General features: G+C 36.6%; 2 protein-coding genes across 3 annotated transcripts in view; one reads left to right on the top strand and one right to left on the bottom strand.

Moving 5' to 3' along the window:
- Positions 1-224: 224 nt before the first annotated feature.
- coa3a (cytochrome C oxidase assembly factor 3a) lies at positions 225-3,653 on the top strand. Its single transcript, XM_077224677.1, has 2 exons — positions 225-512; positions 2,890-3,653. Exons 1-2 carry the CDS (start codon positions 308-310, stop codon positions 2,982-2,984), a joined length of 300 nt encoding a protein of 99 aa, XP_077080792.1. The 5' UTR covers positions 225-307; the 3' UTR covers positions 2,985-3,653.
- A 312-nt stretch (positions 3,654-3,965) lies between these two features.
- Positions 3,966-27,265, bottom strand: part of wnk4a (WNK lysine deficient protein kinase 4a) — a 74,819-nt gene continuing 51,519 nt past the window's right edge. Inside the window, exons 9-22 of one of the 2 annotated variants that reach the window (XR_013201267.1) lie at positions 26,647-26,813; positions 26,419-26,483; positions 25,054-25,189; positions 23,282-23,398; positions 20,338-20,508; positions 17,614-17,662; positions 17,413-17,523; positions 14,121-14,884; positions 10,182-10,272; positions 8,337-8,819; positions 8,246-8,265; positions 6,864-7,069; positions 5,790-5,893; positions 3,966-4,626 (exon numbers count right to left, since the gene is read on the bottom strand). Coding sequence is in view for 1 of the 2 variants with exons in the window: in XM_077224640.1 (XP_077080755.1) it covers positions 4,624-4,626; positions 5,790-5,893; positions 6,864-7,069; positions 8,246-8,819; positions 10,182-10,272; positions 14,121-14,884; positions 17,413-17,523; positions 17,614-17,662; positions 20,338-20,508; positions 23,282-23,398; positions 25,054-25,189; positions 26,419-26,483; positions 26,647-26,813 (2,558 nt within the window). In the remaining variant the exon portion in view is untranslated. Of the gene's footprint in view, positions 4,627-5,789; positions 5,894-6,863; positions 7,070-8,245; positions 8,820-10,181; positions 10,273-14,120; positions 14,885-17,412; positions 17,524-17,613; positions 17,663-20,337; positions 20,509-23,281; positions 23,399-25,053; positions 25,190-26,418; positions 26,484-26,646; positions 26,814-27,265 lie in introns of both variants that reach the window. The other variant, XM_077224640.1, reaches the window with a different exon arrangement.

The following is a 27,265-nucleotide window of genomic DNA, read 5'->3' as shown; positions in this document are numbered from 1 at the left end:
TTAAGATTACAAACAGAGAACAAAACATGTTGATTTGTTGTCGGAACGTGTTAAAGCTAACATATGAATCATTATAACAGGATAGGCTACTGAACTTGTGTGCGGGAGGAATTATTTTTCTTTCTTTAAGAAAAAAAATTGGGCTACAATAGTGGAGACCATAAACAGTAGAGTGCAACCACGCATCTTTTAGAAATCTAGACCATTTCCGTGTGCGGGGGGAAATGGCAAGGCGAGCTGCGCAAAAGAGGCGCAACATTGACGTTTAAAGTAACCTCGCGTTACGTCACAACACGGCGCTTCAAACATGGCAGACAAGAGTAGTCAAGGGGACCTCAAACCTGAAGCCCCGTTTGCAAAGAGAATAAACCCTGCAAAGGAAGAGCTGACGAGGGAACAGTTGCAGTTCATCCGACAAGTGGAGCTGGCGCAGTGGAAGAAGAAAACAGGCCAGCTCCGGGGTCGAAACGTTGCGACAGGACTCGCCATCGGCGCGGTAGTGCTCGGCATCTGTATCCTTTACAACTCTGTTACACAAGGTTATGTCAGTCAGTCACAGGGTGATACACTGCGTTACATCTATCAGATGAGATCGCTGGTTATATTGGTAGCCTATTATGAATGATAGTAATATTAGGTCTTAGATTACTGTGCATTATTACATGATCAACCAATGTGACATAAGTGCTGATGTCATGATGAGCAATGCTTCACTAAATTGGTTACATGATCATCAGTCAGACACTTGAATATGTTATTAACCTTCTGGTGCTGTTATTCACTTGCGAGATACTCTTGTGCTCTTTCAGCCAGACAAAACAGACCGAACGCATGTTTTTTACTATATGTAAAAACATATAGCCTATTGTCATAACTTATGGATCATACATTTTTTGATTAGTGTACTTGTTTTCTATTATACTTTCACTTTAATAGTTTGTATTTTGTGTCAATTTCATGGTACTAAACAATATTAAGGCTACCTCTAAATCATGCAACACGTATTTCCTTTTAAAATAATTAAAATAATAGAAAAGTTATTTTAAACTATTTTTCGGTTAATGCAGTATTTAAGTTAAACCTAGAGCAAAGGAAGGTGAAAGCATTCTGTTAATCTGATTCAATCATACGATTTAATAAAATCGAAATGCTTTTTTTCTGGATCGTGGCTGATTTGTAGATCTATTGTCTGAAGGGCCCATATAATGTATAAAACTAAAATATTAATTTTAAATAAATGCAGCCTAGATGAGCGAAAGAGACTTACACACACACACACACACACACACACACACACACACACACACACACACACACACACACACACACACACACACAGATATATATGTACATACATATATTTGTGTGTGTGTGTGTGAGAGAGAGAGAGAGAGAGAGAGAGAGAGAGAGAAATGAGCGAAAGAGACTTACATATACATATACATAAACACACATACACACACACACACACACACGCACACAGAGAGAGATATATAGGCACATACATATATCTGCGAGTGTGTATGTATGAACATGTAAGTCTCTTTCATTCATTTCTTTCACACACACAAATATATATATATCTGTGTGTGTGTGTGTACATGTAAGTCTCTTTTGCTCATCTAGGCTGCATTTTTTAATCAAAAATACAGAAAAAAACAGTAATACTGTGAAATATCATTACAATTTAAAATAATGGTTTTCTATATTAATATTCTTTCGAATGTAATTTATTCTTGTGATGTAAAGCAGAATTTTCAGCATCATTACTCCAGTCTCCAGTGTCACATGATCCTTCAGAAATCACTCTAATATGATGATTTATTATCAATGTTGGAAACAGTTAATGTTGCTTAATATTTTTTTTTTACAACATGTCAAACTTGTTTTGGGATTCTTTGATGAATAAAAATTAAAAAAGAAGAAAAGAACAGCAAAATAGAAAATATAAATCTTTTGTAACAATATACACTATACCATTCAAAAGTTTAGGGTCAGTCATTTTTTCTCTATTAAAATAAAAAATAAATTAATCCTTTTATTCAGCACTGATGTTTTAAATTAATAAAAAGTGATAGTAAATATTTATATTGTGAGAAAAGATTTATATTTAGAATATATATATATATATATAAAAAAAATTTTTTTTACTTTTTATTCATCAAGGAATCCTAAAAAACAAGATCACAGGCAGAGGTGCCGCTAAGGGGGTGAAAGTTAGAACGATTCTAAGGGCCCACGCACTTTTGGGGGCCCCAGAGATCGATGTTGTTAATGGAATGGGTGTGGTAGGGGGCCCAACATCATATTCTTTTTTTTTATAGAGCCCAAAATTTATAGGGCCCAAAACCTGTGATCAGCCCCTGATTACAGGTTCCAAAAAATATTAAGCAGAACAACGGTTTCCAACATTGATAATAACTGAATATCAAATCATCATATTAGAATGATTTCTGAAGGTCATGTGACAATGAAGACTGGAGAAATTATGCTGAAAATTATAAAGTATATTAAAATAGAAAACCATTCATTTAAATTGTAATAATATATCACAGTATTACAGTTTGTCTGTGTTTTTGATCAAGTAATGCAGGCTTGATGAGCAGAAGAGACTTCTTTCAAAAACACACAAAATTGTAATGTTTCAAAACTTTTGACCGAAACTGTATAGCCTACTACACACGATACACACACATAATATATATAAATATACACACACACACACACACACACACACACACACACATATTATGTAAACAAACACTTTTACGTTGGATGTGATTAATCACAATTAATCGATTTGACAGCACTATATAACAAATTGTTACTCATTCCAGTATGAACTCTCCAGATCTCTGTGTAATATTTCCCTTCACCAGCCGTCATCAGATGGCTACACCTTCTACTCAGTATCCCAAGAAAAAATCATGGATGAAATAGATGAAGAAGCAAAAGCACGAGCTCCAAAGACTGGAGCGAACTGAATTTTCAAGAACTGTCTCACTGACACGAGTAGCGAGCGCGCGCGCCAGCAGAGGGCGCCACATCCAATCAAATCACTGTATCCTGTCGGTCGGACACGAGACTCGTCGAGGAGGAATCCTTCGTTTGTCAAGACAGTTTCACATCATTTCTATTCGTGTTCGTGGAAACTGAATGTCATAATATTCCTTATACTATGAATACAACAGTAATTCTACTGGACATCTTGCTTTGAGTGTAAATACATTCATAATCACAGTAAGATTCATTGAAATAATAGCCTTTTGAAATAAATGTTTGCTTTTTTTTTTTTAATAAACACAATGTGTCCTAAATAATATTGCAGTGTTTAAAATGAATACTCGACCAACATTCATCTTTTTTATAGCTATTTATTGACTAAATGTTTAAATATGATTTAGAATATAATACATAATCATCATAAGACAGAGAAGGCACGGCATGGCAGTGTTGCTTTGCACATTGAAGCGATCGATATAACAGAGCATGAAGTCACATTTATCTCAATCTAAAACACATTGTCTGTGTTTGTGTCTGTAACTGATCTACTGATTTTGATGCACATATAAAGGCATTCATATGATTTTTCACAGTTTTAATGAGCCATGGATGTTCTTGGGTGTTCATATTAAAGATCTTGTTGGCATGTTTGAAACTGAAAAAGTGCTATAGATACATAATGTCAGATATCCACCCTAAAGTATGAAGCTAAGTTTTTATAAATCATAAAATTATCTATTTCTGAATGTTTATATTCAGAATTCCTCTACATCATGCAAGTAGATGTGTCTCATAAGTTAATTAGACAAAAAAAAAAAGATTTCACCAAATATTGTACATAATGTTTAAACACTAAGACTACAGAAAGCATAAATATTGAAACTTTGGGCTCAATGTGAAAAATCTGAACATATGTATTAATATTACAATGAAGATAATGAATGCACTTTTATTGACTGCTCTTTGTAAACATCAAAAATCAATCATTTATTAATGACTCTATTGTACAGTCCTAGATGGGACTGCAACTTAAGCCAAAGTGCAGTGTGCATATCATTTACACTTTATGGCTGACACTTGCTTTGATTTTTGGTGCAATTATTAAATCAGTCATACTCAGACTGGTAAAAATAAAAATATATAAGTAAATGTACATAAACTTCAAGGTAAAGACGTTCTGCATCCCAGTAGATGAGAATCTCAAAGCTGGAACAACCAATGCAAAAATATATATTTAGCCCACCCATCCTCAATCTGTTTGTATTTATTGTTATTCACATTTGAACTATTATCATAAAGCAGACCCCTCAGGTGCTAGCAGAGATATCTCTGAGTTCATGGAGACTGCTGTGACTCTTGCGTGATGATCTGGTGTTTGTCCAGCGCGAACACAAGCAGCAGAACAGAAACAGCAGGGCATCTGTTGATTCAGATGTTTGCCCGTTCAGCAGGTTTTTACAAAAGTGCAAAAGAGAGAGTTAGGAATCATCGTCAGTGCTGAGTCCCGCCAAACCATTGGCTCTTCACAGAAATGAGCGGACTGGTTAGTGCGTTTGCACTAGAAACATCCCTCACGTCAGTCACAGATGGATGAGGTAGTCGGATATAGTCCCAGGATTCTTACTGATGGGAAAAACAGAAAAGAGAAACGTTATTCAGATGTGAATGCATGAAAAGAATATACTATCAATGTTCCTTGGGTTCAGCTTTAAGGCGAGACACTCCAGGTGAATAGGGTAAAAAAAATAACTAATAAATATCACCTGAAAAAACACTTTATGAAAAGCCAAGAAGCCCAAAATCAAAAAAAAAACACTGTTTTTGCCTGTACTGTCTTGCCTTAAGTATCGTAAGATTACTAATTAATCCTGGGCGATATATTGAATATCCACAATATATGGTTTTGTTGTTGAAATTGTTAACTAATAAGAAATTAGGCGTTAAGACAGATACGTTTCTACATCAATACAGAAATGCTAAAACAGTCTGTTTCTAATTTACGCCTTGTAGCATTTGTCATGTTTTAGTAAATATGTATGTAGGTAAATATTGCATTGTTATTTTTGGTGCATATAAATTATAATCATTTAGTGAAAGACAAACATGTCTTAATCAATTCTAACAATCCTGAATCTACTTGGTAAAAAATGAGATCAGGTTGAAATGATATCTCCTCTTTAGGAAAAATCTAGATTTTATACTCAATACTATTAAAATGTTCACAGGTGACAGCGGTATTTGTGAAGAAAAATTAATGTTGCAATATTACTGTCCGAAAAAAGCGTGTACGAGTAAGAAAATTTTAAATGGTATTCAATTTTTAAAAAAAATATGTTGTATTTTATTTCATTTTAAATTGAAATTACAGTTTTCTTTTAAATTTGTCTAAATAGAGTCAACACTGTGTGAACCAGAAATGCAGGAATGTTTATCCATTAAATTACCAATCCATTAGATCTGAAAAATCGGGTCCATCGGAGACGTCCGATAGATTTCTTAGGCGTGCCGAAAGAACACGACACAGTGGGAAAATCTCACAGTAAAACTGGCAGTTATGAAAAATATGATACACTGGTGTGTTGCCAGATGAGAAGTTTATCTATGCATCATCATTTTACTCTTTTAATTCCTTTTATAACTGTTTTAATGTTCCTTGCTTTTATTTTGTGATTATTTTCATTCCTTTCTGTGTAAAGCACGTTGAATTAACATAGTGTATGAAATGTGCTATATAAATAAACTTGCCTTACACTCATTAAGCCCTGTGCTGAATGCAATCATCGTACCATTCTAGTGAAATCAGCAGCGAAAGTCACTCCTTTAGTTGGCCGGGAATCTTCCTGGGAACTGCTGCTACTGTTGCCGCTCAGGGAGTTCTTCCTCATGATCCCTGTGGGCCAATCACAGCACGGCAAGATGTTAAACATTCGCTCATTTACAGGTTTCATTTAATTAAACAATTGCTTATTCAGCCCCACCTAAAACCACTAATATGACTGTACTAAAAGATAGTGTGCTGTCTATGAAGACAGCATAAACACAAAAGATGCTCCTAAAGGTACTAAGATACTGTCTTTTGGCTGAATACTAAGGCAGGATCCTGTCTTTGCAGGGAAGGAAAATCCCATAATTTATTCAACAACAAAACACATAGATGACTAAATAGACTAGATAACACTTTACAATAGTTATTAGTTAACATGAACTAAAGCACTTATTAATCATAGCGAGATATGAAATATGATGATTATAAACAATACATTCAATACCAAAAAATATTGATTAAAAACCATCCAGGTAACACTTTACAATAAAGTTACATTTGTTAACATGTGTTAAGATAAACTAACAATGAAAAATACCTCTGAAGCATTCACTAATATTAGTTCATTTTAATTTCAACATTGCCTAATTCATTATTTAAATCAAACATTTTTTATATTATTTAAATGACCTGAACTGAAATAATCTAACGATGAAAAGTTTATTTACATTGTTATACACTAACATTAACAAAGACGAACAATTATTACAAATGTAATGCTCATTGCTAATTAATGTATGGAACGAATGGGACATTATTGTAAAGTGCTAATTAAAAAGTTTTGTATTTCACCCATAATATCTGTGTGATGCTGTCATTTTATGCTTATTAAAGTATTGTAAACACTGAACTGTTGCTGCCTGTGTAGAGCGTTCCAAATCCCTCACTTATAAGCTGCTATCTCAGTGAGTGCTCTCTTAGAAGGCCGCTCTATGTGTATGCGATAAACAGCAAGGCAGCCTACTAGTTTTCGTAAGAGTTTTACTATAATGATTATGGGTAAAATCTGTATCTATAAAAGGCTGAAACACTGAACCTGCTAAAGGCAGAATGTCGAGTCTCTGGAGGCTGTTTCTGCGGGACGATGGGAAGTTTCCTCCTTTAGACATGCGCCGCTGACGGCTGGAGAGCATGACTGCTGGAGACACTATACAGGGAGGAGGAATCTTCCCCATCTTACAGTACAGTTCCTCGATCTCTCTCTTCTGCAGCGCCTGTAGAGACTGAACCTCACACACATGCCTGAGCGGGAGACAGAGACACGAATCAGGGCGATCTGCAGGATTCAGGCAACATCATAATCACCATTATTTTGGTCAGAACTGTAATCGTGATTATTTTACTTGATGTTATGAGCAAACTCTTTTATAAACCTATAGTCATTTTTGTCATGATAATGAATTATTTCCAGCTAAGTATACGGTAACACTTTACTTAAAGCCTTTATATATAATGCATTATAAAAGTATTTTTTAATGCATTACTTATGCCTTGTATTGCTCCTTATAGTGCATTGTATGATCTCATGAATAATTGTTACCACATTATAACACATAATACGTGTGTTACACATTTAGAAAGTATGACGTGTTAAAACACAACAAACGACCAATTTCAGATGTAACAAGAAATCTGAAAATATTATAATGCATTTAAACTTTGGTTACAATTATTTATGAAAAGATATAATGCATTATAATGTACATTATGAATACCTTTATATATATATATATATCAAGTATACTTTGCTGGAAATAAGGTGGCTTTGATATAAAAAATTTAGATCAGTAAATATTACAAGCAGAAACTAATGTATGTAAAAATGTCCTCAAACAATTATAGAACAAAGTAATACAACATTCAGTAATACAATTTTAAAAAAAGAAAAGAAATGACAAAAAATAGGACAACTACAAAAGAATAAAGATACAAATTAAATAAACAATGCTTTCTAAAAGTATAGAATTTTGTCTACTTTAAACAAATGTATTAAATTAAATGTAAAAAATAAAACTGCATAGTCTCTCTACTATATGAATTAAATAGTTATTCTAAAGTATTACTACTAAAGTTATTCAGTCAAGAGCAGTGAGTGTATTCTTTTTCTTATGTTGTTTGATTAATATGAACAGAACAGACATCAGCAGTTATACTAGACTATATGCACAGAACTCTTTTTAATATCAAGCACGACCCAACTGCATATTACGGCAGTAACAGTATATGATTTGACTGTTTTGGACGTTACGTTTGGGCTTTTATGGAGGGGCGAAAGCACACTGCTTTAAAAGGAAAGAAACTGAATGTGGCACAATAATCCTGATTATGGTGTTTTAATAATCCTTGGAAGCCAAAATCGAAACAAAAATTCGTTGAATCTCACAGCCCTAAGAGAAATACAATAAAACAGTGCCTTACTTCTCCCTCAGCTCCTGTAGCTCCCCCCACATCTCTTCATCCTCGCTCTCTGATTCGTCGCTGCTCAGGTAGGAGGAGCTTCGTGTGTAGCTCATCCACAGGTTGTGAAAAGGAGTGGCATACGGAGGACTGGTGGTGTTTCCATCCCACACTCTCCCCTCTGTGTCCAGAGCCACAGAAAAACCACTGTCCACCGACGTTCCCATCAGACCCGGACCACAGTCCACCCTGTGTCCCTTCTTCCTCCTGTGCTTCTTATCCAGAGGGCTCTCATCACGATCGTCATCATCGTTATCCTCCTCTTGCTCATCGACCTTTCTCCCCGTCTCAGGCTGGCCAGCATGACTCGCATCACGCCGAGCCTCACAGGAAGGAAGAACCGACAGGTTTTTTGCTGGATTTTGAGCTGAAAAAGAGCACGTAGGCTGATCCAGCGTCCTGATGAGATTATCCCGAGGGACGACAGGTGGAGGATCACTGGGTGGAGTTTGACTTTCTGTGTGTGTGGCGGGAGCAGGAATCTCTTTACTGGGGGACACTTGAAAACGGCCCACAGTCACAGTAGACTTCGGCTCTGTAATAGAAAAGGTGTATGATAATGCATGATAATGTTAGCAGAATTATGTCACTTGACCTCATAATCACAATACATTCGAGTGACGTCCAGTTATCATCATGAAAATAATGTGCTTTTTTCTGTTTTTAATCCTCTGATGGTCTGATGAAATTTTGAATTTTTAAAAAATTTTACTTCATCGGAATGGTATGAAAATCTGTTGACTTTTGTGGCACTTTCTATATGAACACACACACAAAAATGGTCAGTTACCAAATAAATGGGAAATACAAAAATACAGAGGCATCTACAAATTAGCCATGATAAAGTAGTCTTTGATGGTGTCGTGATATAGATTTAAGAAGAATTAAGATTTCATCATTTTAATTTTGACTGTATTGATTGAAAAAAATAAGATTTTGTCTTTTACAAAATTTTTGGATTACTAATTTATCAGCATAATTTAGAGTTGAATATTGTCTGGTGTCATGAAATATTACAAAATATGATAATATATTAATGTTACAAAATATTAAAGAATAAATATTATTAAAACACAATATAGTACATTATTTCATTGAAAAAACAACAACAGTTTTGGTCTGTTTTTTTGTTTTTCACAAACAAGTGTGACCCATAAAGGTTAGTTTCAATTTTGTGTAAAAATGTCCAATAATGAGTCAAAGAAAGAGATAACAGCTGTAATATTTTGTCACAGGAAATGAAAGACCCAGTCAAGAGCATTGCAGGATACAGTATTCTGCAGTGTGGTTTGGCTATATACTGTTACATTTGTCAAATGTAGTAGGTCATCAAACTCTATGTATCTAAATTTGCATACTATGAACAGTATAACTTACAGTAAAAACTAATGAACCAGAATATCAGCCAAAAACATTTCAATGTTAAGCAATTTTTGACTCATTAGTTTGTCATTGACTGCCAAGAGTGAAAATATTCTATATAAATTTGGATTAAATTGCACAATAATATTTACTTCATGTGACACACTGCAGCATAATACTATTCTAAATGTCTAGCGTTGTTTCACATTTTCCTTTTTTTAAATCATGAGATTATTTACTGTAAACTGTAATATTCAGTAAGTATTATGTTTAGATTCCATTCCGAACACAGCCAAAATAGCTCCGGTTTTAGGAACACATAAAAGCTGTGGAACAAGGAACAAAAAAAAAAACACTGTGGTTGCGCAAGAACTCCGCAGGCATATTTAATAGGTGTCCACAAACCGTTTGTTAGTGCAAGACCATATAACCATGTATTTAGTACTGCAACATTATAAAACCACATTCTGTAAGAAGGAAGCCCTATGTGTACCAGGTAATGTGTTACATGTGTTTATGTTTAGGTGTATCTTACCAGGCGGTAAAGAGATTTCTTGGCACTGTGAAGTTCTGGTACTCTCTACTGAGACCAGAGGAGACAATGATCTGGGACTGGATGACGACACCTTGGAGAGAAATACTGTTTCATTCAGGAATACTTCCACATCTGGGTTTCATAACCGAGGATGAACACATTTAAAGGTAGATTAGCAATGTTAGCTATTGACATTCAGTGAAATAAAACGTGCTCAGAACAACTGCCAACACTATGGAAACAAATACTGTCATAACACAGAAAAGTGAAACTGTTACTCAATGTTAAAGGGATAGTTCACCCAAAAATGAAAATTCTGTCAGTATTTACTCTCCCTCATATTGTTTCAACCCCGTAAGACCTTCGTTCATCTTCAGAACACGAATTAAGATATTTTTGATTAAATCTGAGAGCTGGATCACTCCTCCATAGGCTTCTTAAGGGATTGATACTTGCCAGCCCCGAAAAGTTATTAAAGACTTTAATAACTGTTAAAATAGTCCAAGTGACTAGTGGCTCAATCTTAAGTTTATCAAGCGACGAGAATACTTTTTGTGCGCAAAAACAAACAAAAATAACGACTTTATTTCAACTATTCATTTCCTTCCTTCCCACGTAGGCTCACTATTGGCCGACGCTGGTCATGTGTGTGATGCGTGTGACGTACAACACAAAAGCTTACGCTGTTACACTAGTGAACTGACTCGAGGCCCACAGAGAAGGAAATGAATAGTTGAAATAAAGTCGTTATTTTTGTTTTTTTTGCACACAAAAAGTATTCTCGTCACTTGATAAACTTAAAGGAGAACTCCGGGCAATTTTTAAGTTAATCTTGATCAGACCTTTGTGAGTACTGACTAGAGAAAAAAAAACGAACCGGATTGGTGCTTGCTACTCGGAGCTGCGACCGCGAATGCCCAGAGCTCCCACCCAGCTAAAACGGCAGCTATGGGGGCATGGACATAAAGAGCGTTTTTGAGCCTCTTAACAGACACAACATGCAATTAAAATGTCTGTCCAACATGAACAGGGACCCTACATGTGAACAAGATACGTTTAGCAACTTAGCCATTGTTTCAACTCACCTAAATAGTCTTTTAGACGGCAAGCTGTAGTCTCGCGCTAAAGATTACCGCATTTGCAGCGAACACTTTGACAAGGATGACTACACACACTCAACACAGCGGGGCCGTTTGAAGAAAAATGCCATTCCATGTACGAAGACGGGTGCAACCACTGTGGAGGTAATGTAAACTTTATTTATCCTTCCATTTGGGCACACACGGCATGAGGAGAGATGTGCATGAATGTTTTTGTAGTCTTATTTACAAAGCTTTAATTATTTCACTAGCTTCTTCGACTTGAATTGTAATTGTATTGTAATTGTATTCGCTGCAAATGCGGTAATCTTTAGCGCGTAGTACTTCTACGGGAGTTTGCACATCAAGTTGAAGTACAACTAGCCACAACTGCAGAATCTCGAGGTCATGAAAAGGAAGACAATGAAAATTTAAGCTCTTATATTTTTGTATTCTGTTGCCACAATTCGGAAAGGCACAAACACGGACCATTTCTTCTTCAATTGTAAGCAACTCTGATCTTAACTCGTCGTACATGATCAACGCTCCTCCCACCTGGACATTGTTTACCTTTTCCGGCTACAGCACGAGACTACAGCTTGCCGTCTAAAAGACTATCTAGGTGAGTTGAAACAATGGCTAAGTTGCTAAACGTATCTTGTTTACATGTAGGGTCCCTGTTCATGTTGGACAGACATTTTAATTGCATTTTGTGTCTGTTAAGAGGCTCAAAAACGCTCTTTATGTCCATGCCCCCATAGCTGCCGTTTTAGCTGGGTGGGAGCTCTGGGCATTCGCGGTCGCAGCTCCGAGTAGCAAGCACCAATCCGGTTCGTTTTTTTTTCTATAGTCAGTACTCACAAAGGTCTAACGATCAAGACTAATTTAAAAATTGCCCGGAGTTCTCCTTTAAGATTGAGCCACTGTAGTAACTTGGACTATTTTAACGATGTCTTTAATAACTTTTCGGGGAACACGTGTCAATCCCTTAAGAAGCCTATGGAGGAGTGATCCAGCTCTCAGATTTAATCAAAAATATCTTAATTCGTGCTCCGAAGATGTACGAAGGTCTTACGGGGTTGGAACAACATGAGGGTGAGTAAATACTGACAGAATTTTCATTTGTGGGTGAACTATCCCTTTAAGAGCAGAGGTCACCATGATCATGATTCAGACCTGGACCCATCATTAGTCCCCCCTCACATTTCAGCAAACATTTTAGTATATATTCTCAACGGACAATACCATAGAAATGAAACTTGGATATATTTTAGACTAGTCAATGTGCTGCTCGTATAGCAGTTTATATTTACTGTCCTCTGAAAATAACTCAACATACAGCCATTATTGTCAAAATAGCTGGCAACAAAAGTGAGTACACCCTAAGTGATAATAGCTGTACGTCGTTAAACCATACAAAGCCAATGTCCTATTCATCATTTTCATGTTTTTGTCTGCTTGACAGAACCATACAAATTTGTGTATCTTGTATTAGAGCAGATACAATTGGTGCTTTGAGTACAATGCTCTCATTCTGACCACTGGATGTTCAACATGGCACCTCATGGCAAAGAACTCTCTAAGGATTTGAGAATTAGAATTGTTGCTCTCCACAAAGTTGACCTAGGCTATACGGTGATTGGTAACACCCTGAAACTGAGTTACAGTAAAGTGGCCAGGGTCATACTGAGGTTTTCCAAGACGGGTACCACTTTGAACAGGGCTCACAAGGGTCAATCAAAGAAGTCCTCGTGCTGTGTGTCAGGTGCAGAAGCTGGCTTCAAAACACAGACACATGATCATGCCAGCATTGCTTTAGAGGTTGCAGATGCGGAAGGTCAGCTTGTCAGTGCTCAGACCATACGCCACACACTGCAAAAAGTCGGTTTGCATGGCCGCTGTCCCAGAAGGAAAACTGTTCTGAAGCTGGCTCACAAGACAGCCCGCAAACAGTTTTGTTGGAAAGCAACCTGTCCAAGAGCATGAATTACAGGAACCATGTCCTGTGGCCTGATAAGACTAAGATAAACTTGTTTGGCTCAGATGGTGTCCAGCATGTGTGGCGATGCCCTGGTGAGGAGTACCAAGAACATTGTGTCTTGCCTACAGTCAAGCATGGAAACATGGATTCCAACATGAACTGTGATATTCTGAAGCAGAACATGATGCCCTCCCTTCAGGAACTGGGCCAAACGGCATGATAATGACCCCAAACACACCGCCAAGATGACAACTGCCTTGCTGAAGGTGAAGGTGATGGAGTGGCCAAGTATGTCTCCTGACCTGAACCCTATTGAGCACCTGTGGTGATTCTCAAGCTGAAGGTGGAGAGGCACCATGTGTCTAACATCCAGCGGCTCCGTGATGTCATTATGGAGGAGTGGAAGAGGATCCCAGCAACAACCTGTGCAGCTCCGGTGAACTCCATGCCCAGGAGGATTAAGGCAGTCCTAGATAACAATGGTGCTCACACAAAATATTGACACTTTGGGCACAGTTTTGACATGTTCACTTTTTTGCCAGCTATTTTGACAATAATGGCTGTATGTTGAGTTATTTTCAGAGGACAGTAAATATATTCTGCTATACAAGCAGCACATTGACTAGGCTAAAATATATCCAAATTTCATTTCTATAGTATTTTCCCTTGAGAAGATATACTAAAATGTTTGCTGAAATGTGAGGGGTGTACACACTTTTGTGAGATACTGTATATATATATATTATTTGAATCACTACTTTTGCTATTAGATAATTGGACTATTGCTCATCGCCATATCACAATTTCAGTGTTATTTAAATTAATTGTACCGACTGGACCTCTTTAATGGGCTAACTGGTGAAGAGGTTAATGGCTTACTCTGCTATCTGGGCTCGCTCGTGGGGAAGACGACAATCCAGATGAAGACCCGGGGCTGCTCCGCTGGTCTAGTAAGTGCCTGGGGAAAGAGGGTCTGTATCCGTGAGGATATTCCTTAGAGGACTCCTGTGCATACAGCATTCCCTCTTGAGACGCTGTCTGCTGGGCGGACATGGAAACACCATTGGGTGAAGTAGATGTTGGAAACGTTTGGGAAGATGGCGACATCACACTGTCTCGAAACTGAGATTCCATGTTCTGGTAATACTCGGCCATCCCTGGAGATTGAGGATACTGGTGCGCATACATCGTGGGATAACCAGGCTGGAAACCCGGCATGGCCTGAACCAGGTTCTGTGTGGGCATGAAGGAATGTGCCATGCTCATTGCCATAGACAGCACATTAGCCAGAGAAAACAGAGGCTGACTGTGTGGTGGCCACATGGCCTGTGCGTGAGCCGGAGACATCAGGTTGATGTCGGGAAAAGGACTTGAGACTTCTGAGGTGAGTGGGCTGGGGGAGCCCGGGCCGGACGCAGGGGACGAGAGGGAGTATGATGGACTGCTGTGCATACGGGACAGAGGAGTATGGCTGGGTTTGGGGGAGCCTGGGTGAGGCGGGTACGGGAAGGGGAAGTGGGTGGGGTTGTTCATGTACGAGGGTATATACTGCTGAACGTGAGGTAGACTGGAATGAGGCATTCTGGGATCAGATGGGTAGGCTGAGGCTGATGGAACGTGATGAGGATGAGGATGAGGAGAACCTGGGAAATGACAAAGATATTAGTCAGATGGTAGTGCAGAGTGAGATTTTCTATGTTATATATTTATCTTTCATTTTTTAAAAAGGCAGTGAGTGGTGTTTGCTCTGTGAAAAACTTTCCAGAACTTGCCTTGTTAATTTAAATTAATTTTAATTAATTTTAATTTTAACACTCAGAATTTAATGCCATTCTTAAATGTAATCGTGCTGTAAAAAACTACAAATTTCAACTTAAAAAGTAAGAGTCCATGCTGCCTTAAAATTGTAGGTATATTCAACTCAAATATCCAAGTTGTCACTAAGTACTTCACAAGTTGACTAAACTTAAAATTAATGCAACACAAACACTTACTTTTTTAAGTTGAAACATTTTTTTTTTACACAGAAATCGATTTTAGTGTTTTGTGTTTTATTTTTAATTCATTAAGACTAAATGGTATAGAGTTTTAATATTTGCCATTTATCAAAATTATATAGGTCACTCGTCTAAAAGCTGCATGAGATACAGTATCATTTGTCCTGCAGCACAAATATGTGGGCGAGTTACAAGACAAAGTATTAGTATTAGGTTAGCAAGCGCCAAAATCTGAAGAGTTGTTCATATACATTTATGATTCTATACATTTATATAGAAACTGTTTAATGTATGCTGGAAAGAACTGTAGATCCGTTGAGGCACAACAACCAATTTTAGCTGGATGTCTAGATAGAAGGCTTTCCAGAAAACAACAAAAGCTACTGTTGCAACTGATCTTATCATGCTCAAATTCATTAGCAGTAACCGAACCATGATCGTAATACTCATGTGAATATTGGCAAAGATAGATGTCCAAAACAGGTTCCTCTGCTGAGAGCCTTTTGTGCGAGTGAGAAGTCACCCTCGCTCTATTTCACACACCTATGGGTTTGTCCCATCATTTGTCAATGCCAAAGTGAAATGCCTCTGTACAATAACACTTTTCACACAGTACCATCTCCATAGCAATACACAAAGTGTTGTCTAACATGGTCTCTGATGGGTCCATTACGTCAACGGACCGGCCCCAGTGAATGATCATGTCTGAAGTTTAACATCGATGAAGCGAGTGAGCCAAAGTCTCTCTGACATTAATGAAAATAAAAACCATCTGTGCATTCGCTTGTAAAGCTCCCATTGTAGAAGAGGCTGAAGATAATTGCTGTAGACATCATAACAGTGGCTCTTTGGTTATATCTGGATATTCTTTTTCAAAAAACTAATACGCAAGATGTATCATCGAGGCATGAAGCCAGAAAGCAGCAGAACAAAATGTTCTGTAGGCGGGACAGAAAAGCACCAACAGTAGTAGAGAGATCAACTCTAGGAGGGGGGCATGCAGGGTTTCTGGGTCTTAGTATTTAATTCATGACAAATCTACCAGAGTAGAAGAACTTAAAAACAGATGTGGAGACCAGAAGATGCACAACAAATAACATTATCTGTCACTTTGATGGACTGGGTTGTAAATATTCCACACTCTAAAAACGTTGTACTCGTAGCTGTTTGTTTTAAAGCTATGAAATCAATGAAATATACCTTATGAATTGAGTATATGTAAGTAGACCTGAATAACTACATTGGGCACCATGACATTAAAACTTAAGTAGACCCAACAAGTTAAGGTAAGCAAATTTAAAAAACAAATGAGTACTGTGACCTTTTTTTATTTGAATCCTCTAAAAAGAGAAGCTAAATATTAGCTAGCAATAGTGCACATGCCGTAGTGGCGTTTACCTTTTATTCAAATATTATACAAAATTTGTTAACAATTTTGTAAGCATACCGCATAGCTGTGCTTGGAGTCAATAGTTTTATTTGTGATAACGCAATGAAACGTCAAATTGTGCGGACATGATTTTTGACCAGGCTGTCATACAAAGATATTATGACCATGCAAAAACAAGAGAGGACCAACGAAATATCAATAACAAATTATGTTGTAGTCAATATATGCTTGTCCCTGTGAGCTTTTTGTTTTTCAATGCCTTTTTTGCAGAGTAAAATAAAATCTGTAGCTGTTGTTTTGTTAGATAAATACCTTAACCAAGTGTAGTGTTTTATTCTTCCCTGATATTTAAAACATTTAAAAAATATAACATATTTTCCTCATATTTTGATGTTTTAATCGAACTTGTAGGGTCATTAAAAACAAATATCCCCTCCGGACATCATTTTTGGCCACTACTGTACGTCAAAATAGGGAAGAAAACGTCGTCACAAAGTCCGTTTCATGCTGACTTTAAATTTTATTTTGGTTAATACAAATTGCATTGTTGGGACCCTGAAGACAGCATTCACAACCCACCGACAAACTGCTACCAGCTAAAGCAGTTACCCAAGAGTCCCTGGAGCCAGCCTGAATCAAACTGCATCTGTGATGTTCAGTATATGTTGAAAGCTAGACTAAAGCCGAATGACATTTAAAGAGCGGCCAGCTTTTATTCCCACTCACAGCTAGGCAGGAATAGGAATAACTAAGAGAGGTACATTGGAGAGAAGTGGTCACTTACCTGGGCCATTATGGAAAGACTGTGAACGTAAGAGTGGACGTGTGGATGAGGTAATGTCTCCACCGAGTCCCAGAGGAGAGGCTCTCGCCCCGCCGCCCAGACCAAACTCCGCTAAAAAACCATATGTATACGTGTGAAAAAGATGCTGATTTGAAAGAGCTACTTCATCAATACTCAATGGTAAAGTTTATGCAAGCTTACCTGGTAGAGAGGAAGAGGAATGAGCTCGTGCCAGACTGTGGAGGTTTGGCTGAAAGGGAAAAACAGTTTGTAATGTATTATAAATGTACTCTCATATACTATATGCTTCATTTACAGTGGGGGACCCTGTTTGAAACGGATGGCTTTATTTTAGCCATATTATGAGAAACAATTTATGTAATTTTTAGTGATTTTGAAAGAAGTCTCTTGTGCACACAGAGGCTGCATTTATTCAATAAAAATCTAGTAAAACCTGTAATATTGCAAAATAATATTACAATTTTAAATAGCTGTGTTCTGTTCTAACATGTTTTGAAAATGTAATTTATTCCTGTGATTCAAAGCTGAATTTTAAGTATCATTACTTCAGTCTTCAGTGTCACATGACCCTTCAGAAATCATTCTAATATGCTGATTTGCTGCTCAAGAAACATTTCTGATTATTATAAATGTTCAATTCTTAGAAGTTCTGCTGCTTTATATTTTTGTGAAAACAGTGATAGGTTTTTTTCAGGATTATTTGATGAACAGAATTGATTTGAAATAGAAATATTTTGTAACATTATAAATGTTTTTACTGTCCCATTTGTCACAATTTAATGCATCCTTGCTGAATGAAAGTAGAAATTAAATTAAAGTGTTTTACACTACGATTATACACGGTGCTATTATATATAAACCTATAATAAAAACCAAAATTTAATAATAATAAAAAAATTAGTTTTAATCACATTGGAAGCAAATAAAGCATAATCCTGTTAGCCATTTTATGAAATACTTTTTAATCCTGTCATTTATTTCATTATTGCATAATGTTTAAATTGCTTGAGAACTGAACAGAGTAATAGTATTGACTTGAGCCTGAGGGTATATTTATTAGTGTAATATTCTTTAATGACAGAGTGCTTAAGTTTAATTAAGGTTAAGAGCAGTCGCAGTCTAATTGCTTGTCCCAGCTCCTGCACAGCTCGCTCCACTGCAGTCATACACAGAAACAGACTTTTTACATACGACTTGCGCAATAATTAACACAACAAGCACTCTCTATGGCACTGCGACAGGACAAAACAGCTCATACACACAAACCTGCATAAACTCTCTCAGTCTCAACTCCACAGCTGCACTGGTTATTGGAAAAGAAGCCTGTGGTTTGTGTACGAGGGTTACATTCTGTCATATTCTAAGCCTTTACAGTCCAGCTTTGAGCCTGTTGAGCGAATGACGCTGGAGACTCTAGAGACGAGCATCTAACGCCTGCAGGGAGGAGGTCTGGGACGCAGCTACTCTTGCGCGGCTGGTTGTAATCAGGAACTGGTCCGGGTCCAGCGGACTTCTCTTGAGCGCTGGTTTCGCAACCCTCAGGGTACCATGCATGATTGTGTGGGTGTGTGTGCCTCCATTAGGCTGTTATAGATCTCTAAATCCAAATAAAACAGCCATTGTTCTGCTTCTCTGTACTAATTAAGACATATCTTTAGATCAGTTGACTGGCAGGCTGGAGTAAACCGAGACTGCATTTTGTTCTACAGAGTTGGGACACGAAGTGAAGGTTTTATTACAAAGTGCAGCTAAAAATACCATAATGTTCATGTTACTGTTTTTTGGATATATGGACAAATATTCATCATATTTTTATAGCAGCATGACTAGTTATAAGCAGCCATATTATACTATGAATATAGTTGTAGCTAAAGGGCATTAGGTGTCACGCAGCACAGCCTCGAGTGCCTTATTGCTTTTAAAACATTTTTACCAGATAACAAATATGTTAAGGACATTTTACTTTTATTTTATAAAGCAAATGATTAATAATAGCATATAAACTATTGGTTCCGAATTTTGGAATCATTATGAATTTTTTTATGTTTTTAAAGTCCTGTCTGCTTTAATAAGGATGCACTTATTTGATCAAAAATATATTTGGTCAAAAAAAACATATATGGACTTGCTACTGCAAACAGATACATAGACACGCTGCTGTGAGCATGTAAGATATGCTGCTGCTATATAAATAGACATTTATAAATCTGTAGCATATCTAGGCAGGTGGAGCTGGGAGATATATATATATATGTATATATATATATATATATACAGTATATATTAAATTGGAAAGTTCTGGTTATGGATGTTGATAAATATATAGCAACTACCGTATGTTGATATGTATTGATCAACATCCATAACCAGAACTTTTCAATGCAAGTCTTCATTGCCAGTATCCCAATATAACTTTATTGACAATGTTGTTTCTAATGAGGTAGGATTGGAGAAAAAGTTCTGTGACTATGCAGGTTCCATTAAAGGTTCATTTACATTGTAAATAGCAGAGGAAATCAGAGGAAATGTAAAAGCAGTCGCTCATTGTTAAACTGTCCTCTTTTGTGCTGCCCAGAACAGGACAAAATAGTACAGAACACACCTCAAGATTATGATTAAACCTGAAACCGATCATTTTCAAACAAAAACACTCACAACAACATAGAACTCAGTTGAAAGATAGTGGTTGTGTAAACTCTCGAACAGAGCGCACACCCTCAATTACAGCTATAACTGAAAACATGATTTATCTTCTTCTTCAGTTACACAGACCTCTTTGAAACATTGCATACCATTATCTGCTACTTGTTCATAAAAATTATTCAAATAAGAGCTTATTGGGAGTATTGGGTTGTGTGTAGTAAAAGTGAGTGGACTGGATGGTTTCTTCACTTGCAGGCTCACCTGAGAATCAGACAGTGAGTTGGCGGCATTAAGATAAGAGGGACGGGCGGCTCCGTAGGTTTCTTGTTGACCAGATGAGTCCTTCAGCATAGACTCTGCTCGCTTAATGATGTCACCGATGCGGTGAATGAAACCTTCCTTCTCTGAGGGCAGGATGAACTCATTATGCACCTTGAGGGGGTGAGAAAAAAGAAATAAACAAAACAAAATGAGCAAGCATGACTTAAGAAGCACCATCAATTCTGAATGCCGAGGGGAAGCTGGCATGGGCACACGTAGTGCACGTAGACCTTGCAGGGATCAAGGGGGCTCTCTGTGCGATTCAAACTTGACTACTTAAAATGAAACGTGGTTAAATTGAGCATGTGCGCACTTGTGGACACTCTTTTAATTCAAGGGAGCTTTAATTAAGTTTGTCCACAAGCTGAGCTTTTACACACCACTAATAGCAGTGGGTGTTCACCCTTCGACCAATAACACACCAGGAGCGACTACAGCGCTGCCAGGACTGAGACGAAACAAAGAGCTTCTGTATCTGAGAGAAGGAGCTGCATGCAGTCACAAAGTCCTGTCATCGTACACACACACTTACAATAGGCATCCGTCCATCCACTCCTACACACTCAGCATTACAATCAAAGCATCAAACTTATGGAAAATCATTTATATTCTATTTATACTTTGATATGAAAAGAAACATTTTTTTTGTTGTTCTGACATTTTATTCACTGCTCTTCTTGCCCATTCATCCTTCAACTCAAATTTATTGGACCTATTATGGCCTTTTTCAAAGTCTTTATTTAGTTTTTTGGGCTATACTAGAATAGGTTTTCATTATTATTTCCCCATATTCTCCATTGTTGCAGCTCCTCTCTTCCCAGTCTGTCAGTAACTCTCTGTTTAGTTCCTGTCTCTATGAAGCCCCTCCTTCTGAAAAGCACACTGTGCTCTGATTGGTCGACTGGGCCAGTGTGTTGTGATTGGTCCACCGCTTCGAGCGTGTTTGGGAGTTGTCCCGCTCCTTACCATAACCATGAGTTTCAACACACTACTAACTAACTCCACCAGGCTTTATTCTGCACATGCCTTGAGTGGGAATTATTTAAATTAGGAACATTGTGACGTGTTCATTATAAGTATAATAAGTAACTTTGCAACTACATGTCAACTACCACTCATGCTAGGGTTAGTAGAATAAGTTGACATCTACTTGCAAAGTTACCTATAGTCAGTACTAAGTCTGTTGAGGGAGCATCAAAATAAAGTGTTAGCAGATATTAAGCAGACAGTCTACTATTACTCTAATGACTGCTAGTTGACATGTACAGTAGTTTCAAAATTACTTATAGTTAGTAGTAGTGCCTACAGACGTAATTGTTCACAATAAGATCAATAACATGCATTTAGAAAATAATAGTCCATGAAACTTTGTGTAAACCCTGGGACATTTTATACGTTTTGGGGGCGAACGTTCAATCAGAAAAAGAAAAAAGAAAAAAAAGAGTAAAAAAGAAGAAATGCAACCGCTCTCCTGCATCTTATAATGAGGGACAAACAGAACCAGATGTCTGAAACAGTTGGTGATCTGGTCAGCCTTAATATCAAAATATCTCTGAAATGTACAACAATAATAGTAAAATGTTAGAATGTGCATGTGTATCATGATGTATTGTGCTCTTCTATGAAATAATAATTTAAAAAATGTGATAATAAGGTTCCATGCATTTTTCACCATTTTCACAAAATTCCATGGCCCACAGAATATATTGTTGTGTGAATAACTGAACATGCAAAATATCAAAAGAAAAACAGCTCTGCTTTTAAACTAACAAACAAAAACATTTTATACTAGCTTCATTCCATCTTTTTTATCAGCACTTGAATGTGGGTGAGTTAAATTAAAAAACACACATTTTGAACAAAAAGCTGAGAATATTGTTGAAACTACGTCTGGATCGGATTCAGAACGATGATCAAAACACAAATATAGTATAGTAGATCGAGTCCATCAACACCACCTTCACAGTCGTGTCAGCTTCACTTGATGGGTTTGACATTTCATTTTGGAAATGTTTGGCAGTTCTTATATTTAAGGCAGTGTTTATTAAAGAGTGAACTATTATTAGTTAGCATGAACTATAACAAAAACACTTCTAAAACATTAATCATTGTTAACATTAATTTCAACATTTGTTAAAAAAGTAACAGGAAAAACTGTAATATTGCTAAATACTTTTTACAATTTAAAGTAATTCTTTTCTATGTAAATATATATTAAAATGTAATTTATTCCTGTGATCAAAGCTGAATTTTCCGCATCATTACTCCAGTCTTCAGTGTCACATGATCCTTCAGAAATCATTCTAATATTATGATTTGCGCTCAAGAAACATTTCTTTATATTATCAATGTTGAAAACAGTTGTATTGCTTTACAAAAGAGTTTTTAAAAAGATGGTCAGAAGAGCAAGAGATGATCTGAAAGAAGATCTGAACTACTTTTCGGAAATTTAATGGCAATATAATATAACAAAAAGTATTGTGTTATAAATGTATGTTAAATAATAATTTAAAAAAGTATATATATATATATATAAAGAAAAAATTATATTCACAATGTTAATAGCTATGGAAACTCATCATTACAATCAGTGAAAAGGGTCCATTGCTATTGAAATGCTTTTTGTTTCTTTTTGATCACCAATAATCTGAATATTGGGGTTACACTGATACTTTCAGCCCGAGGTTGGCAGGTTGGCAAATATGATTAGTTTGAAAGTTCGGCAGTAGCTTTTTGAAATGAAATTCAACAAATAAACATGCAATGGTACCTTTCCTGAGTACTACGAAACATGAGTCCAGCTGTAGGTTCTTATGCAGTGACACGGTAAAGGAAAGAAAAGACAATGTGTCAATGTGTGCATTTTAAGATGTTAGGCACCTACCATTACCGCAGCGATGTCCTCAGGGTTGTCGCCATCCAGGTCAAATTTGAAGGTGACCATCTTATCATTATGAGTCTGTAGCTGACACTCAACCACCCGATCTACTTTATCAGACAGCTGTGGGGAACAACACACACATCATTGTCATGGAAAATACAAATGTGTCTGTGTGCATATTACCAGACATTCATGTTATTGATACAGCCAAGGTGGGTTTCTAGACGCCCCCAAACGAATTTCATACTTTGTCATCAATGAAAAGACTCATACTTTAGAATAAATCACCTTTATTTTAAATGCGCTTTATACAGTAGAATCGTTTCAAAGCAGCTTCACAGTAATAAACAGGAAAGTAACAGAATTAATCACGAAAACTTCATCAAACATGAGGCAAATTCAAACTCTGCTGCAAAGCAGCTTTAGCAAGATAATAGTGTCAATATTCAGTTCAATTCAGTTCAGTGTTGGTTCAATTCAGTCCAATAACTGTGTAAACAAGATTATTCAAATTATTTATGCATACTAGGATAAATAAAGAGAAAATTCTCTTTGTGCATGTGCAAGTGTGCATCAGTCATGGTCTGAGCTAATTGTGTTTGACTGTGTGTTTATAGTTTATCTCTCTGGCCCTTTGAACACTAATCAATGTATGCCCGAAGGGTTCCTCATGAAACAAATGACTGAGGACATCCCGTACCCAAACAGAGAACGATCACACATGGACAACTGCTAAACATCTTAAATTCACATGCAATATCATTGCAAGTTATCACCATTTGCCTTGCTAACATTATTTATTGATCATCTAATGGTTTTACAGAAGTGCAGACATGTACTGGCCAGTGGTTTGAAGTAATGTTGTAGAATGCAGAAGTAATATATCACAGATATTTAGCATTTTTTAGTTACCAGTACTGGGGACTACTTTTTCTGCTTGGCTAAAAACTGTCGGAAGGGGACTTTTGTTTTGACAGCTCCAAGACTTGTCAAAATAATATTATAATTATATTATAATATTACAATAATAATAATTTCAAATTAATTAAACTTGTATAATATATAATTAAAATGTCTATACATTGTTATTATAATAAATGAATAATAAAAAGATATTAGTAATAAAAAAGGCAAATGCTATTCTTCCTCATTTGTATTTTTTCATATTTTTTTTGACTATTTATTCAATTTAGTGAATATAATGTCAAATTAATGTAAATATCATTGCAGCATTTGTCTTTACAAATGAAATAGTCAAAATTATAATTATATTATAATATTATTTTAAATAAATATTATTTATTTAATACATTTATATTATATATTATATATATTCAAGAATTTATAACAAAATAAGTTATTAGTAATGTTATGCTTCCTCGTGTTCTTTTTCATGATTTTTTCATTTATTTTTCATTTGGTAAATACAATGTCATATAATATAAATATTATAGCAGCACTTACTACCTTTATAAATGAAATAGTAAAAATTATATTATAATATTATTTTAAATTAATAATTGTTTTAACATATGTATATATTTATAACTTTTTAATATTAAGTTATTATAGTAAATTTATAATTTAATTTGGCAAATATAATGTAAAATATATTTAAAATGAAATATTTAAAGATCATATTTATCTACTTTTTATTGGCCACCCTGTTCTCTAAGATATCGGCATCTACACCGGCCACCAAAAAGCCCATAATCGGTCCACCGTTAGTTAGGAGTATGTATACGTGACCGGATGAAATGCAGATTTTTTCTCACCCCTGTAATTCGCAGGCGGGACCGTGTTCTCCGCCTAAACAGTTTCCCTGCTGTCCGTCGGGTCGCTGACTTGCTCCCCCTCTCTGATTGTCCCTCGTAGCCATCGCTCAAGCCTGAGGTCACATCTGAAGCATAACTGCGACATAATCAGGACATTTATATGACAGATTATGGACAAAACATTATATTTTGCATTCTATGACAGTCCAAGCTGCAGGAAAATACCTGTGTATCATTATCAGGTATCATTACTAGATGTTTGCTATTGCTCATACTGTAGTTCGGGTAAAGTGATTTAAACAAACACCTAACCACAAGTATTAAACTTCTGTGTAACTCGCCCACCACCATTTGGTAAAACTAAGTTTGTTATGCTAACATTGGACAACCAAGTAAACTTATAAAAGTACAAAAGTGAACATCATGTTAAGTAAACGGTTGTTTGGAAGACCTGAAGTAAAGCAGGGTCTATGAAAATGGTTCAATAAGCACAAAATGAAGAAAACCACGAAGGAATTTCCCTCTCTCACCATCTCAACACCCTTATTTGTTTAATATTAGGCTTTTAAGAGAACATGATGCATTTCATGAGTGCTGTGTGTTCCCTCTTATTAGGTTTTACAAGTCTGAATTAACAAAACTTTTGTATGTCCTTCATTTAGCCTTTGACCCCACAGCTAGCATTGTGTCAGTAATGTCCAGCACAGAGGACCCTTGTGAAAAAGAAGTGTGCTCAATTGTACTGAATGTCCAATTGTCTTGTACTTCAAATCATGTCGTTTTCACTGCACTGTTTCCTGGAAATCCAATATAACGGCTACAGAGAAAGAACTAGACAGACGTAGTATTTGAATTGGCTTTATCTTTGCCGAGTTTAGCCTGATGGGACGTGGAGTTCATTCTGAGCTTGTTTCTATGAGCTAATTGTGTCTCTTAGGTCTTTTACCAACACAAGCCTCCGTTTAATCCAAACACTGGGCTTCCTACGAGGCCCACAAAACCGTTTATAGCCAGCCTACTGCTTGGCAGACTCTGGCTCTTCTGAAAGATCTCTGCCTGCTGAGAAACGTGAAGTTCTTTTGAGTGGAAAAGTATGTTGTAATGGCAGGCATTTGCTAGGGACGGCATCCAAGAGCCCTGTGGTGGTGTATAAACAGTATCCTATAGGACGTGGAGCATGTGCACTGTTACGAAAGATTAGAGGAGGGGATGGACTGCATATGAAAACATGGACCCGACTGAGCACAAAGCCATCAGTACATCTGGCACTAAAGTAAAACACAAACCACAAAATTCTGTGTGGGTGTTTTTAATATGGCACAGATGCTATTGAAGAGCTGAGGGATCAAGAAAGCAGGTTTTTACCTGTCCACAGGTGAGGAGAAAGGGCTAGGAGGTCCTCTCTCTGTTTTAGTCGACACGGCAATACTCTGAGAGGAAATTAAGGAATACATGAAGTACTTAAAAATGAACATCAAAGAAGCAAGTTCATAATGACTTCCTGCAATTGTAAATTTCGTAAATTGCGTTTTAATGGGTCTCCTACGTTTAACTCGTCATTAAGTGAGGCCAATTTTGTCATTATAAACTCACTGAGGGGAAACGGAGAGCTGGGATTGGTGGAGTGGTGCTGGGCGTGGCCTCTGTGGGCGTGGCCTGTGTGGGCGTGGCCTGCGGAGAGCAGCTGGTGTTGATATTTGAAGCCTCGGGACCATCCTGTAAACCAGAGGGGCTGAGATCTCCATCAGTCTCACAGTCAGCTGGAGAAACACAGAATCAGACTGTTAACCTTCTAGTAATACCTCACTCAGGGCTCAAAACAGACCAAAGACAATACGCTGTTTTACGCAATGAAAGTACTATATTTTATTTCAAAATATTGATTCTTTAATAATTTGTATTTTGAGGGGATTTCATGCTAGTAGACAATATTCACCTCTAAATGCACTATTTATTTCTTTATAAAATAATAAGAATAATATAAAAAATATCGAAAACAACATGGCAAAACGTCTGCGCCTAACTCACTGCAGTGCTATTTTAGTATCATTCATGAATTCATTAGTATGAATTCATTTAAAAAAGACTATAAATATGTCTGTATAGAATTTTGTTCATTTTATTTCACATGGCGGACAAAAATTTATATATATCGTGGCCACGAATTAAGAATTCTTATAGTTTTAGTAAATAGTGGCGACGTTTTATCAAT

The sequence above is a fragment of the Siphateles boraxobius genome, unplaced genomic scaffold (assembly GCF_051911475.1).
Source record: "Siphateles boraxobius isolate OS27281-9 unplaced genomic scaffold, OSU_SipBor_1 90, whole genome shotgun sequence".
Classification (NCBI taxonomy): domain Eukaryota; kingdom Metazoa; phylum Chordata; class Actinopteri; order Cypriniformes; family Leuciscidae; genus Siphateles; species Siphateles boraxobius.
Note: the sequence above shows the minus strand (reverse complement) of the source record. Positions and strands in the feature narration are given on the sequence as shown.

Bases quoted from the DNA above. Each gene is read 5' to 3' on its own strand.
- coa3a (XM_077224677.1), top strand. From the start codon at position 308: ATGGCAGACAAGAGTAGTCAAGGGGACCTCAAACCTGAAGCCCCGTTT. The intron at 513-2,889 runs GTATCCTTTACA...AGCCGTCATCAG, and splicing joins CGCGGTAGTGCTCGGCATCT to ATGGCTACACCTTCTACTCA.